A 13,773-nucleotide genomic window follows, 5' to 3' on the forward strand; every position below is an offset into this window, starting at 1 on the left:
ACTAATGAAGCACTAATGACACTAACGACACACTAATGACACTCTAATGACGCACTAATTACACGCTAATGACGCATTAATGACACAACGATGCATTAATGACACTAATTACACACTAATGATGCACTAATTACACACTAATGACACACTAATGAAGCACCAATGACACTAACGACACACTAATGACACACTAATGAAGCACCAATGACACTAACGACACACTAATGACACTCTAATGAGGCACTAATGAGGCACTAATTACACATTAAGGACACTCTAATGATGCACTAATGACACACTAATGACCCATTAATGATGCATTAATGACCCACTAATGACACACTAATGATGCACTAATTACGCGCTAATGACCCACTAATGACACACTAATTACGCACTAATGACACACAATTGACACACTAATTACACATTAATTACACACTAAGGGCACACTAACGACGCATTAATGACGCATTAATGACACTAATTACACACTAAGGACACGCGCTAACGATGTGCTAACGATGCACTAACGATGCTCTAAGGCCACGCTAAGGCCACGCTAAGGACATGTTAAGGACATGCTAAGGACACGCTAAGAACACGCTAAGAACACGCTAAGGCCACGCTAAGGCCACGCCAGCGCTCACCCGCTGAGGACCCCCAGCACGAGGTTGAGGACGAAGAAGGAGCCGAAGATAACGAGGCTGACGAAGTAAATCCACGGCAGCTCATGGCCCATCGCGTCCTGCATCTGCAAAGCACGGCGGAATTCGGGTTCCCCCCTCTCTCAGCACCCCAAAAACCTCTCCTTCGCCCCCAAAACCTCTCCTTCACCCCCAAATCCACCATCGCCCCCAAACCCTTTCACCCCAAAACCTCTCCTTCACCTCTAAACCCCTCCTTTACCCCCAAAACCTCTCCTTCACCCCCAAATCCCCCATCGCCCCCAAACCCTTTCACCCCAAAACTTCTCCTTCACCTCTAAACCCCTCCTTCACCCCCAAAACCTCTCCTTCACCTCCAAATCCACCATCGCCCCCAAACCCTTTCACCCCAAAACCTCTCCTTCACCTTTAAACCCCTCCTTCACCCCCAAATCCCCCATCACCCCCAAACCCTTTCACCCCAAAACCTCTCCTTCACCTTTAAACCCCTCCTTCACCCCCAAATCCCCCATCGCCCCCAAACCCTTTCACCCCAAAACCTCTCCTTCACCTCTAAACCCCTCCTTTACCCCCAAAATCTCTCCTTCACCCCCAAAACCTCTCCTTCACCCCCAAATCCCCCATCGCCTCCAAACCCTTTCACCCCAAAACCTCTCCTTCACCTCTAAACCCCTCCTTTACCCCCAAAACCTCTCCTTCACCCCCAAATCCCCCATCGCCCCCAAACCCTTTCACCCCAAAACCTCTCCTTCACCTTTAAACCCCTCCTTTACCCCCAAAACCTCTCCTTCACCCCCAAATCCACCATCGCCCCCAAACCCTTTCACCCCAAAACCTCTCTTTCACCTTTAAACCCCTCCTTTACCCCCAAAACCTCTCCTTCACCCCCAAATCCACCATCGCCCCCAAACCCTTTCACCCCAAAACCTTTTCTTCACCTTTAAACACCTCCTTTACCCCCAAAATCTCTCCTTCACCCCCAAATCTGCCATCACCCCCAAAACCTTTCACCCCAAAACCTCTCCTTTACCTTTAAACCCCTCCACCCCCAAAATCTCTTCTTCACCCCCGAATCCCCCATCGCCCCCAAACCCTTTCACCCCAAAACCTCTTCTTCCCTTTAAACCTCTCCTTCACCCCTAAAACCTCTCCTTCACCCCCAAATTCCCCATCGCCCCCAAACCCTTTCACCCCAAAACCTCTTCTTCACCTTTAAACCCCTCCTTTACCCCCAAAACCTCTCCTTCACCCCCAAATCCCCCATCGCCCCCAAACCCTTTCACCCCAAAACCTCTCCTTCACCTTTAAACCCCTCCTTCACCCTCAAAACCTCTTCACCCCCAAACCCTTTCACCCCAAAACCTCCCCTTTACCTTTAAACCCTTCCTTCACCCCCAAATCCATCGCCCCCAAACCCTTTCACCCCAAAACCTCTCTTTCACCTCTAAACCCCTCCTTTACCCCCAAAACCCCTCCTTCACCCCCAAATCCCCCATCGCCCCCAAACCCTTTCACCCCAAAACCTCTTCTTCACCTTTAAACCCCTTCTTTACCCCCAAAACCTCTCCTTCAACCCCAAAACCTCTCCTTCACCCCCAAATCCACCATCACCCCCAAACCCTTTCACCCCAAAACCTCTCCTTTACCTTTAAACCTCTCTTTCACCCCCAAATCCCCCATCGCCCCCAAACCCTTTCACCCCAAAACCTCTTCTTCACCTTTAAAACCCTCTTTCACCCCCAAAACCCCTCCTTCACCCCCAAACCCTTTCACCCCAAAACCTCTCCTTTACCTTTAAACCCCTCCTTCACCCCCAAAACCTCTTCACCCCCAAACCCTTTCACCCCAAAACCTCCCCTTTACCTTTAAACCCCTCCTTCACCCCCAAATCCCCCATCACCCCCAAACCATTTCACCCCAAAACCTCTCCTTCACCTCTAAACTCCTCCTTTACCCTTAATGTCACCCCAAACCCCCTCTTTCACCCCCATAATCCCCCATCGCCCCCAAACCCTTTCACCCCAAAACCTCTCCTTCACCTCTAAACCCCTCCTTTACCCGCAATGTCACCCCAAACCCCCTCTTTCACCCCCAAATCCCCCATCGCCCCCAAACCCTTTCACCCCCAAACCCCCACATCACCCTTAAACCTTCTCTTTCACCCCTAAACCTTCTCCTTCACCCCTAAAACGTTCTCCTTCACCCCCAAATCTCCCCATCACCCCAATTTCACCCCATTAACGGCACCGAGGTTGACGTTAGCGCTCAGTCAAGAGATTTGAAAGCTCCACTCCGGCCCCGGGAAGGGATTTTGGGGAACTCAAGGATGGGGGGGGGAAAAAAAGATTTTTGGGGTGCTCAGGGAAGCGGGAAGGGAAGGAATTTTGGGGTGCTGACCCAGTAGAGGACGTCGGTCCATCCTTCCATGGTGATACACTGGAAAACGGTGAGCATGGCGAAGAAAAAGTTGTCGAAGTTGGTGATGCCTCCGTTGGGGCCTTCCCAACGCCCGCGGCATTCCGTGTTGTTTTGGAGGCACGCGCGGCCGTGGCCGGAAAAGGCACATGGAGAGGGGTCGTCTTCCGATTCCAGGTCTGGAAAATAGGGGGAGGGACACCCCAAAAATGGCATTTAGGGGAGGTCAGAACGGTCAAAACGGTACTTATGAGGGGAGAGGAGCCTCAAAATGGTGTTTATTGGGGGTCAGTAGCCCCAAAAATGGCATTTAGGGGAGGTCAGAATGGTCAAAACAGTACTTATTAGGGGAGAGGAGCCCCAAAATGGTGGTTGTTGGGGGTCAACAGGTTCAAAAAGAGCGTTTATTGGGGGTCAGGAGGTCCAAAATGGTGTTTATTGGGGGTCGGGAGCCCCAAAATGGGGTTTATTGGGGGTCAGTAGCCCCAAAAAGAGCGTTTATTGGGGGTCAGGAGGTCCAAAATGGTGTTTATTGGGGGTCAGTAGCCCCAAAAAGAGCATTTATTGAGGGTCAGGAGGTCCAAAATGGTGTTTATTGGGGGTCGGGAGCCCCAAAATGGAGTTCATTGGAGAATAACAGCCCCAAAATGGTGGTTGTTGGGGGTCAGGAGGTCCAAAATGGTGTTTATTGAGGGTCTGGAGGTCCAAAATGGCGTTTATTGAGGGTCAGGAGGTCCAAAATGGGGTTTATTGGGGGTCAGGAGCCACAAAATGGAGTTTATTGGGGGTCAACAGGTTCAAAAAGAGCATTTATTGAGGGTGATGAGGTCCAAAATGGTGTTTATTGGGGGTCAGTAGCCCCAAAAAGAGCATTTATTGAGGGTCAGGATGTCCAAAATGGTGTTTATTGAGGGTCAGGAGGTCCAAAATGGGGTTTATTGGAGGTCGGGAGCCCCAAAATGGAGTTTATTGGAGAATAACAGCCCCAAAATGGTGGTTGTTGGGGGTCAGGAGGTCCAAAATGGAGTTTATTGAGGGTCTGGAGGTCCAAAATGGTGTTTATTGGGGGTCAGGAGGTCCAAAATGGGGTTTATTGGGGGTCAGTAGCCCCAAAAAGAGCATTTATTGAGGGTCAGGAGGTCCAAAATGGTGTTTATTGGGGGTTGGGAGCCCCAAAATGGAGTTTGTTGGAGAATAACAGCCCCAAAATGGTGGTTGTTGGGGGTCAGGAGGTCCAAAATGGTGTTTATTGAGGGTCAGGAGGTCCAAAATGGTGTTTATTGGGGGTCGGGAGCCCCAAAATGGTGTTTATTGGGGGTCAGTACCCCCAAAGTGGCATTTAATGGAGGTCATCACCCCCAAAATAGCATTTATTTGGGATCAGTACCCCCAAAGTGGCATTTAATGGAGGTCAGCACCCCCAAAATGGCATTTCTTTGGGATCAGTACCCCCAAAGTGGCATTTAATGGAGGTCAGCACCCCCAAAATGGCATTTATTTGGGATCAGCACCCCCAAAGTGGCATTTAATGGAAGTCAGCACCCCCAAAATGGCATTTATTTGGGATCAGTACCCCCAAAGTGGCATTTAATGGAGGTCAGCACCCCCAAAATGGCATTTATTTGGGATCAGTACCCCCAAAGTGGCATTTAATGGAGGTCAGTACCCCCAAAACGGCATTTCTTTGGGATCCTCAGCCCCAAAATGGCATTTATTTGGTGTCAGAACCCCCAAAACGGCACTTATTTGGGATCCGCACCCTCAAAATGGCATTTTTTTTGTGGTCAGCACCCCCAAAATGGCATTTCTTTGGGATCGGCGCCCCAGTTTCCGAGCGGGGGGGGGGGGGAGTATCCCGTTGCGCCGCGTCCTCACCGGATCCGATGAAGAAGCAGGTTTTGTGCATGCGCCCGATGAAGAGCTCGAGGCCGATGATGGCGTAGATGATGATGACGAAGAGGACGAGGAGAGCGATGTGCAACAGCGGCACCATCGCCTTCATGATGGAGTTGAGGACGATGTGAAGACCTATCGAGAACAAAAACCAAGTAGAGAACCCCCCAAAAACTCCCTCCATTTTAAGGATATGGAGGACAGGGAGGGATTTACACCCTTTCCCGACTCCTAAACTCACTGGGAACGCCGGAAACGAGACGAAGAGGCCGAAGAACGCGGAAAGCGCGAAGGGCTTTGACGTCGAAACCTCCCGGTTTGCCGCTCATGTGATGAGCTTCGCCGGGTTTGTGGGACACCTGCTCCAAGATGACGCTGAAAAGCCTAAAAATCCGAATATTTTTAAGGGATGGGGTTCTTTTCACCCCTTTTCGGCCCTCGGGAGACGATTCCGTACCCTACGATAACGATAACGAAGTCGAGGAGGTTCCATCCGTTGCGGATGTAGGCGCTGGGGTGAAGGACCAGCCCGTAGGCGATGATCTTCAAGAAGGTCTCCACCGTGAAGATGATGAGGAAGACGTATTCCACTTGTTCCTGAAGGGGTTAATTGGGGGGAAAAGGGGGATTTGGGGGGGGGCGGCACCCCCAAAACTGCCCCCCCCAAGAGCTCCAGGGGGGGGGGCCCCAGCACCCCCTTTTCCAGGGGACGGTGCTGTTTGAGACCCCTCCCCACCATTCCCAGTGCCCTCTTCTCCCAAGACATCCTTCCCAGTGTCCCCCAGTGGCATTTGGGATCCTTCCCAGTGTCCCCCCAGTGCCATTTGGGATCCCCACACCCTTCCCAGTGCCCCCCAGTGCCATTTGAGATCCTTCCCAGTATCCCCCAGTGCCATTTGGGATCCTCCCCACTGTCCCCCAGTGCCATTTGGGACCCCCATCCCCTTCCCAGTGCCCCTCAGTGCCATTTGGGATCACCACACCCTTCCCAGTATCCCCCAGTGCCACTTGGGATCCTTCCCAGTGTCCCCCAGTGGCATTTGGGATCCCCATCCCCTTCCCAGTGCCCCCCAGTGCCATTTGGGATCCTTCCCAGTGTCCCCCAGTGGCATTTTGGATCCTTCCCAGTGTCCCCCAGTGGCGTTCGGGATCCTTCCCAGTATCCCCCAGTGGCGTTCGGGATCCCCACCCCCTTCCCAGTATCCCCCAGTGCCATTTGGGATCCTTCCCAGTATCCCCCAGTGCCATTTAGGATCCTTCCCAGTGCCCCCCAGTGCCATTTGGGATCCTTCCCAGTGTCCCCCAGTGCCATTTGGGACCCCCACCCCCTTCCCAGTATCCCCCAGTGCCATTTGGGATCCTTCCCAGTGTCCCCCAGTGGCATTTGGGACCCCCACCCCCCTTCCCAGTGTCCCCCAGTGCCATTTGGAATTCTTCCCAGTGTCCCCCAGTGCCATTTGGGACCCCCACCCCCTTCCCAGTATCCCCCAGTGCCATTTGGGATCCTTCCCAGTGTCCCCCAGTGCCATTTGGGACCCCCACCCCCTTCCCAGTATCCCCTAGTGCCATTTCGGATCCTTCCCAGTATCCCCCAGCAGCATTTAGGATCCCCATCCCCTTCCCAGTGTCCCCCAGTGCCATTTGGGATCCTTCCCAGTATCCCCCAGTGCCATTTGGGACCCCCACACCCTTCCCAGTATCCCCCAGTGGCGTTCGGGATCCTTCCCAGTATCCCCCAGTGGCATTTGGGATCCTTCCCAGTATCCCCCAGTGCCATTTGGGATCCTCCCCAGTGCCCCCAGTGCCATTTGGGACCCCCACCCCCTTCCCAGTGTCCCCCAGTGCCATTTGGGATCCCCACACCCTTCCCAGTATCCCCCAGTGGCGTTCGGGATCCTTCCCAGTGTCCCCCAGTGCCATTTGGGACCCCCATCCCCTTCCCAGTATCCCCCAGTGCCATTTGGGATCCCCACACCCTTCCCAGTATCCCCCAGTGGCGTTCGGGATCCTTCCCAGTGTCCCCCAGTGCCATTTGGGACCCCCATCCCCTTCCCAGTGTCCCCCAGTGCCATTTGGAATCCTTCCCAGTGTCCCCCAGTGCCATTTGGGATCCTTCCCAGTATTCCCCAGTGGCGTTCGGGATCCTTCCCAGTGTCCCCCAGTGCCATTTGGGATCCCCACCCCCATCCCAGTATCCCCCAGTGCCATTTAGGATCCTTCCCAGTGTCCCCCAGTGCCATTTGGGACCCCCACCCCCTTCCCAGTATCCCCCAGTGCCATTTGGGATCCTTCCCAGTGCCCCCCAGTGCCATTTGGGACCCCCACCCCCTTCCCAGTATCCCCCAGTGCCATTTGGGATCCTTCCCATTATCCCCCAGTGGCATTTGGGATCCTCTCCAGTGCCCCCCAGTGCCATTTGGGATCCTTCCCAGTATCCCCCAGTGGCATTTGGGATCCTCTCCAGTGCCCCCCAGCACCATTTGGGACCCCCATCCCCTTCCCAGTATCCCCCAGTGCCATTTGGGATCCCCACACCCTTCCCAGTATCCCCCAGTGGCGTTCGGGATCCTCCCCAGTGTCCCCCAGTGCCATTTGGGATCCTTCCCAGTATCCCCCAGTGCCATTTGGGATCCTCTCCAGTGCCCCCCAGCACCATTTGGGACCCCCATCCCCTTCCCAGTATCCCCCAGTGCCATTTGGGATCCCCACACCCTTCCCAGTATCCCCCAGTGGCGTTCGGGATCCTTCCCAGTGTCCCCCAGTGCCATTTGGGACCCCCACCCCCTTCCCAGTGTCCCCCAGTGCCATTTGGGATCCTTCCCAGCATCCCCCAGTGCCATTTGGGATCCTTCCCAGTGTCCCCCAGTGGCATTTGGGATCCTCCCCAATGTCCCCCAGTGCCATCTGAGACCCCCATCCCCTTCCCAGTGTCCCCCAGTGCCATTTGGGATCCCCACACCCTTCCCAGTATCCCCCAGTGGCGTTCGGGATCCTTCCCAGTATCCCCCAGTGCCATTTGGGACCCCCATCCCCATCCCAGTGACCCCCAGTGACATTTGGGATCCTTCCCAGTATCCCCCAGTGCCATTTGGGACCCCCATCCCCATCCCAGTGACCCCCAGTGACATTTGGGATCCTTCCCAGTATCCCCCAGTGCCATTTGGGATCCTTCCCAGTATCCCCCAGTGCCATTTGGGACCCCCACCCCCTTCCCAGTGTCCCCCAGTGCCATTTGGGATCCTCCCCAGTGTTCCCCAGTGCCATTTGGGACCCCCACCCCCTTCCCAGTATCCCCCAGTGCCATTTGAGACCCTTCCCAGTATCCCCCAGTGCCATTTGGGATCCTTCCCAGTATCCCCCAGTGCCATTTGAGACCCCCACACCCTTCCCAGTACCCCCAGTGCCACTTGGGATCCTTCCCAGTATCCCCCAGTGCCATTCTCGCCCCCTCCCCACCCTCCCCAGTGTCCCCTTTTCCCTGTATCCAGTCCCCGGACTGGTTAAGCTGGGATTAACGCCCGCCCAACACCGGATAATCGGCTTACGGCAACAGCACACGCGTGTGCAAAGGGGAACACGTACCACACACCTCGGGGGACCCGGTCTGACCCCCCAAAAATTCCCTCACACCCCCATTTATCCCCAAAGAAAAGGGGGGGGGTGGATATCCCAGTGCCAGGGTGGGATTCCCACATTCCCGCTTCCCTCTGGGGCTTCGTTATCCCTTAACGAGTTAATCCGGCACCAGATGGGCCCGGAGAAAGCGGAGGGGATATCGTCCCCCCCCCCCATCTTGATTTGTTGGGGGGGGCGGAAAAATCCTCACCAGGTTGTGGTTGGAAGCGTTGGAATCATCCTCCGGGAATGGGATGTAAACTCCCAATGCCACACAGTTGGCGAAGATGGTGGCGAGGATGAGGATGTCGAAGGGCCTGGGATGAAGGGGGAAAAAAAAAGGGGGGGCAGTAAGAACGGGGGGGGGGTGACACCCCTTAAATCTTCACACACACACAGAGAGAGATCCCAAAAGTTGTGTTTTTCCCCCCAAAATCCCTCACTCACTTCCACTCGACGATGCTGATGGCGGCGCGGCGGATGGGATTGTTGAGGCGAAGGCAGAAGAGGGCGCGGGGGGAGCGGTGGACCCCCCCGGATCCCTGTCCCTTGTGTTTGGGGTGGGGGGGTCGCCGCTGCCGCTGTCCCGGGGGGGTTCCACCTCCCAAGGGACCCCCCCAGTTGTTTTCGCTTGCCGACCAACCCAAGGGTTGGCCCATGGCTTCGGCCAAGGCGGGGAGATCTTTGGGGGGGCCTGCGGTGGGGAGGGGGAGGTCAAGGACACCCCCCCAAAACCGTTCTGTCCCTCGCTGGACACCCCCTCCCAAATGACACACTGTGACCCCCCCTGAACTCCCACATCCCATAGAACGGGGACCCCCTATTCCCTCTGGGCCCCCCCATAACCACAGGGACCCCCTGACCCCCCCACAAGGATCCCCCCATTCCCTCAGGGCCTCCACGAACCCCCCCATTCCACAGAACAGGGAACCCCCCCATTCCCTCAGGGACCCCCCATAACCACAGGGCCTCCCCCCCCATTCCCTCAGGGCCTGCCCGAACCCCCTCATTCCATAGAACAGGGACCCCCCCATTTCCTCAGGGCCTCCCCGAACACCCCCATTCCACAGAACAGGGAACCCCCCCATTCCCTCAGGGACCCCCTGAACTCCTACATCCCATAGAATGGGGACCCCCTATTCTCTCTGGGCCCCCCCATAACCACAGGAATCCCCTCCATAACCACAGGGACCCCCTTACCCCCACCAAGGACACCCCATTCCCTCAGGGCCTCCCCAACCCCCCCCATTCCACAGAACAGGGAACCCCCCCATTCCCTCAGGGACCCCCTGAACTCCCACATCCCATAGAATGGGGACCCCCTATTCCCTCTGGGCCCCCCCATAACCACAGGGAACCCCCCATAACCCCAGGAACCCCCCGAACTCCCACAATAACCCCCCAATTTCCTCAGCGCCTCCCCAACCCCCCCCATTCCCATAGAACAGGGACCCCTTATTCCCTCTGGGCCCCCCATAACCGCAGGGATCCCCCCATTCCCTCAGGGCCTCCCCAACCCCCCTGATTCCATAGAACAGGGACCCCCTATTCCCTCTGGGCCCCCCCATAACCACAGGGACACCCCCATTCCCTCTGGGCCCCCCTGAACTCCCACATCCCATAGAACAGGGACCCCCCTATTCCCTCTGGGCTCCCCCATAACCACAGGCATCCCCCACCCATAACCACAGGGTCTCCCTGAACCCCCCCATTCCCTCAGGGACCCCCTGAACTCCCACATCCCATAGAACAGGGACCCCCTATTCCCTCTGGGCCCCCCTATAACCACAGGGATCCCCTATATCCCCAGGGACCCCCTGACCTCCCCCCAAGGGTCCCCCCATTCCCTCAGGTGACGCCCTGAACTCTCATATCTCATAGAACGGGGACTCCCTATTCCCTCTGGGCACCCCCATAACCACAGGGACACCCCCATTCCCTTAGGGACCCCCTGAACTCCCACATCCCATAGAACGGGGACCCCCTATTCCCTCTGGGCCCCCCCATAACCACAGGGAACCCCCCATTCCCTCAGGGCCTCCCCAAACCCTCCCATTCCCTTGGGGACCCCCTGAACTCCCACATTCCATAAAACGGGGACCCCCCATTCCCTCAGGAGCCCTCCATAACCCCAGTGACCCCCAAAGTCCCCTCCAGGGGTCCCCCCCATACCCTCAGGGACCCCCCTGAACTCCCCCATCCCATAGAACAGGGACCCCACATTCCCTCAATGACCTCCCTGAACCCCCCTATACCCTCAGGTGCCCCCCAAACTCCCACATTCCATAGTACAGGAACCCCCAATTCCCTCAGGGACCCCCCATTTGCACAGGGCCCCCCCTAATTTCACTGGGGATCCCCTTTGAACCCCCACTTCTTCTTCACGCCCCCCCATTCCCCCTGCGCTCACCCTCTCCGTTCTCCTCCGACTCCGACATGGTGAGAGGTATCCGAGGGGTTGATTCCGGAGGTCTGGGAGAGGATTTTTGGGGTGTCTGGTAAAATTGGGGTACCCGGAGGGCTGAGGAAAGGTGGTCTAAGGGTCTCTCAAAGGGATTTGGTGGGATTTGGGAACATTTAGGGGGTGTTTGGGGGGTATCTGAGGGGGAGTGGGGGTATTTAGCAGAGAATTGGGGGTATTTGGGAGGGAATGGGGGTATTTAGCAGAGAATTGAGGGTATTTGGGGGGGAATGGGGGTATTTAGCAGAGAATTGGGGGTATTTGGGAGGGAATGGGGGTATTTAGCAGAGAATTGGGGGTATTTGGGGGAGAATGGGGGTATTTAGCAGAGAATTGGGGGTATTTGGGGGAGAATGGGAGTATTTAGCAGAGAATTGGGGGTATTTGGGGGGGAATGGGGGTATTTAAGAGGGGGGTGGGGGTATTTACCAGGGAATTGGGGGTATTTGGGAGGGAGTGGGGGTATTTAAGGGGGGGGTTTGGGGTATTTGTGGGAGAGTGGGGGGTATTTAGCAGGGAATTGGGGGTATTTGAGGGGGAATGGGGGTATTTAAGGAGGAGTGGGGGTATTTGAAGGGGAGTGGGGGTATTTAGAAGAGAATTGGAGGTATTTGGGAGGGAATGGGGGTATTTACCAGGGAATTTGGGGTATTTGAGGGCGAGTGGGGGTATTTAAGGGGGGGTTGGTGGTATTTGAGGGGGAGTGGGGGTATTTTACAGGGGGTTGGGGGGTATTTGAGGGGGAATGGGGGTATTTAACAGGGAATTGGGGGTATTTGAGGCGGAGTGGGGGTATTTAAGGGGGGGGTTGGAGATATCTGAAGGGGAATGGGGGTATTTAATGGGGGGTTGGGGGTATTTGAGGAGGAATGGAGGTATTTAACAGGGAATTGGGGGTATTTGAGGGGGAGTGGGGGTATTTAACGGGGGCTTGGGGGTATTTAGCAGGGAATTGGGAGTATTTGGGAGGGAGGAGGGTATTTGGGGGGGGTTGGGGATATTTGAGGTGCAGTGGGGGTATTTAGGGGGGGGTCAGGAGGGTCTGTGGGTGATGGGGTCGCTCCCAGGCCGTCCCCATGGCTCGTCCCGTAGCCCTTGGCTTCGTTACCGCCAGCGGATTAAAGGCTTAACGAAGGCAGGGAGGGTGACAACGCCGCCCACGTGCCCGAACGCACGCATGGGGACAGAGACGGGACACTCACACGGATGCGGCACACGCGTGTGAGAGGGGAACACGGACAGGGCACACGCGTGCTGAGCCCACCTCTGACCTCGGCTGTGCCGCGGATGCCATTTCCTGCTCCACTGACCCCAAACAGGCACCGTTTCCCCCTCACGGATGCCATTACCCCCCCAGAAATACCATTTTTCCCCCTTCACCACCTCCTTTCCACCTCATCAACCCAATTTTCCCCCTCGTCTGCCCCTCACAGATGCCATTTTCCCTCTCATTTACCCTTCAGAAGCACCGTTTTTCCACCTTCAACACCTCGTTTCCACCTCACAAGCACCGTTTTCCCCCTCATTTGCCCTCACAGACACCATTTCCCCCTTCACCAACCCCATTTCCCCCTCATTTGCCCTCACAGACCCCATTTCCCCCCTCATCACCCCTCACAGCCCCATTTTCCCTCTCATTTGCCCTCACAGACCCCATTTCTCCCCTCACAGCCCCATTTTCCCCCTCATTTGCCCTCACAGACCCCATTTCCCCCCTCACCACCCCTCACAGCCCCATTTTCCCCCTCATTTGCCCTCACAGACCTCGTTTCCCCCTTCACCAACCCCATTTCCCCCTCATTTGCCCTCACAGACACCATTTCCCCCCTCAACACCCCTCACAGCTCCATTTTCCCTCTCATCTGCCCTCACAGACCCTCTTTCCCCCCTCACAGCCCCATTTTCCCCCTCAACTGCCCTCACACACCCCATTTCCCCTTCACCAACCTCATTTTCCTCCTCATTTGCCCTCACAGCCCCATTCCCCCCTCACACCCCCATTCTCCCCTCACACCCCCATTCCCCCTCACACCCCCATTTCCCCCTCACACCCTCATTCCCCCTCACACCCCCCATTCCCCTCTCACAACCCCCATTCCCCCTCACAGCCCCATTCCCCCCTCACACCCCCATTTTCCCCTCACACCCCCATTCCCCCTCACACCCTCATTTCCCCCTCACACCCCCATTCCCCTTCTCACACCCCCATTCCCCCCTCACACCCCCATTCCCCCTCACACCCCCATTTCCCCCTCACACCCCCATTCCCCCTCACACTCCCATTCCCCTTCTCACACCTCCATTCCCCCTCACAGCCCCATTTCCCCCCACGCCCCCATTCCCCCCCTCACACCCCCATTCCCCCTTCACACCCCCATTCCCCCCTCACACACCCATTCCCCCTCACACCCCCATTCCCCCTCACACCCCCATTTCCCCCTCACACCCCCATTCCCCCTCACACCTCCATTTCCCCCTCACAACCCCCATTCCCCCCATCACAACCCCCATTCCCCCCTCACACCCCCATTTCCCCACTCACAGCCGCCATTTTCCTCGCGCCTCGCACCCTTCAACTTTCCCGCCTCGCCCGCCGCCTACAACTCCCATCATGCCCCGCGCTCACCCCGGGCACCGCCTACAAATCCCATCGTGCCCCGCGCCTCGCCCTTTTATTAAACCCCAACCTCGTCGAGGACTACAACTCCCATCATACCCCGC

At 56.4% G+C, this 13,773-nt stretch overlaps 1 protein-coding gene across 3 annotated transcripts in view; it reads right to left on the reverse strand.

The window, feature by feature from the left end:
• Positions 1 to 11,193, reverse strand: part of CACNA1F (calcium voltage-gated channel subunit alpha1 F) — an 83,294-nt gene extending 72,101 nt beyond the window's left edge. For all 3 annotated transcript variants that reach the window (XM_054052182.1, XM_054052181.1, XM_054052183.1), the window contains exons 1-8: positions 11,002 to 11,193; positions 9,039 to 9,285; positions 8,803 to 8,908; positions 5,434 to 5,573; positions 5,218 to 5,360; positions 4,959 to 5,111; positions 3,066 to 3,262; positions 651 to 754 (exon numbers count right to left, since the gene is read on the reverse strand). In XM_054052182.1, the coding sequence (XP_053908157.1) occupies positions 651 to 754; positions 3,066 to 3,262; positions 4,959 to 5,111; positions 5,218 to 5,360; positions 5,434 to 5,573; positions 8,803 to 8,908; positions 9,039 to 9,285; positions 11,002 to 11,029 (1,118 nt within the window). In that variant the 5' untranslated portion in view covers positions 11,030 to 11,193. The remainder of the gene's footprint in view (positions 1 to 650; positions 755 to 3,065; positions 3,263 to 4,958; positions 5,112 to 5,217; positions 5,361 to 5,433; positions 5,574 to 8,802; positions 8,909 to 9,038; positions 9,286 to 11,001) is intronic.
• Between the last annotated feature and the right edge of the window lie 2,580 nt (positions 11,194 to 13,773).

This window comes from Cuculus canorus, chromosome 32, assembly GCF_017976375.1.
Source record: "Cuculus canorus isolate bCucCan1 chromosome 32, bCucCan1.pri, whole genome shotgun sequence".
NCBI classification, from domain to species: Eukaryota; Metazoa; Chordata; class Aves; order Cuculiformes; family Cuculidae; genus Cuculus; species Cuculus canorus.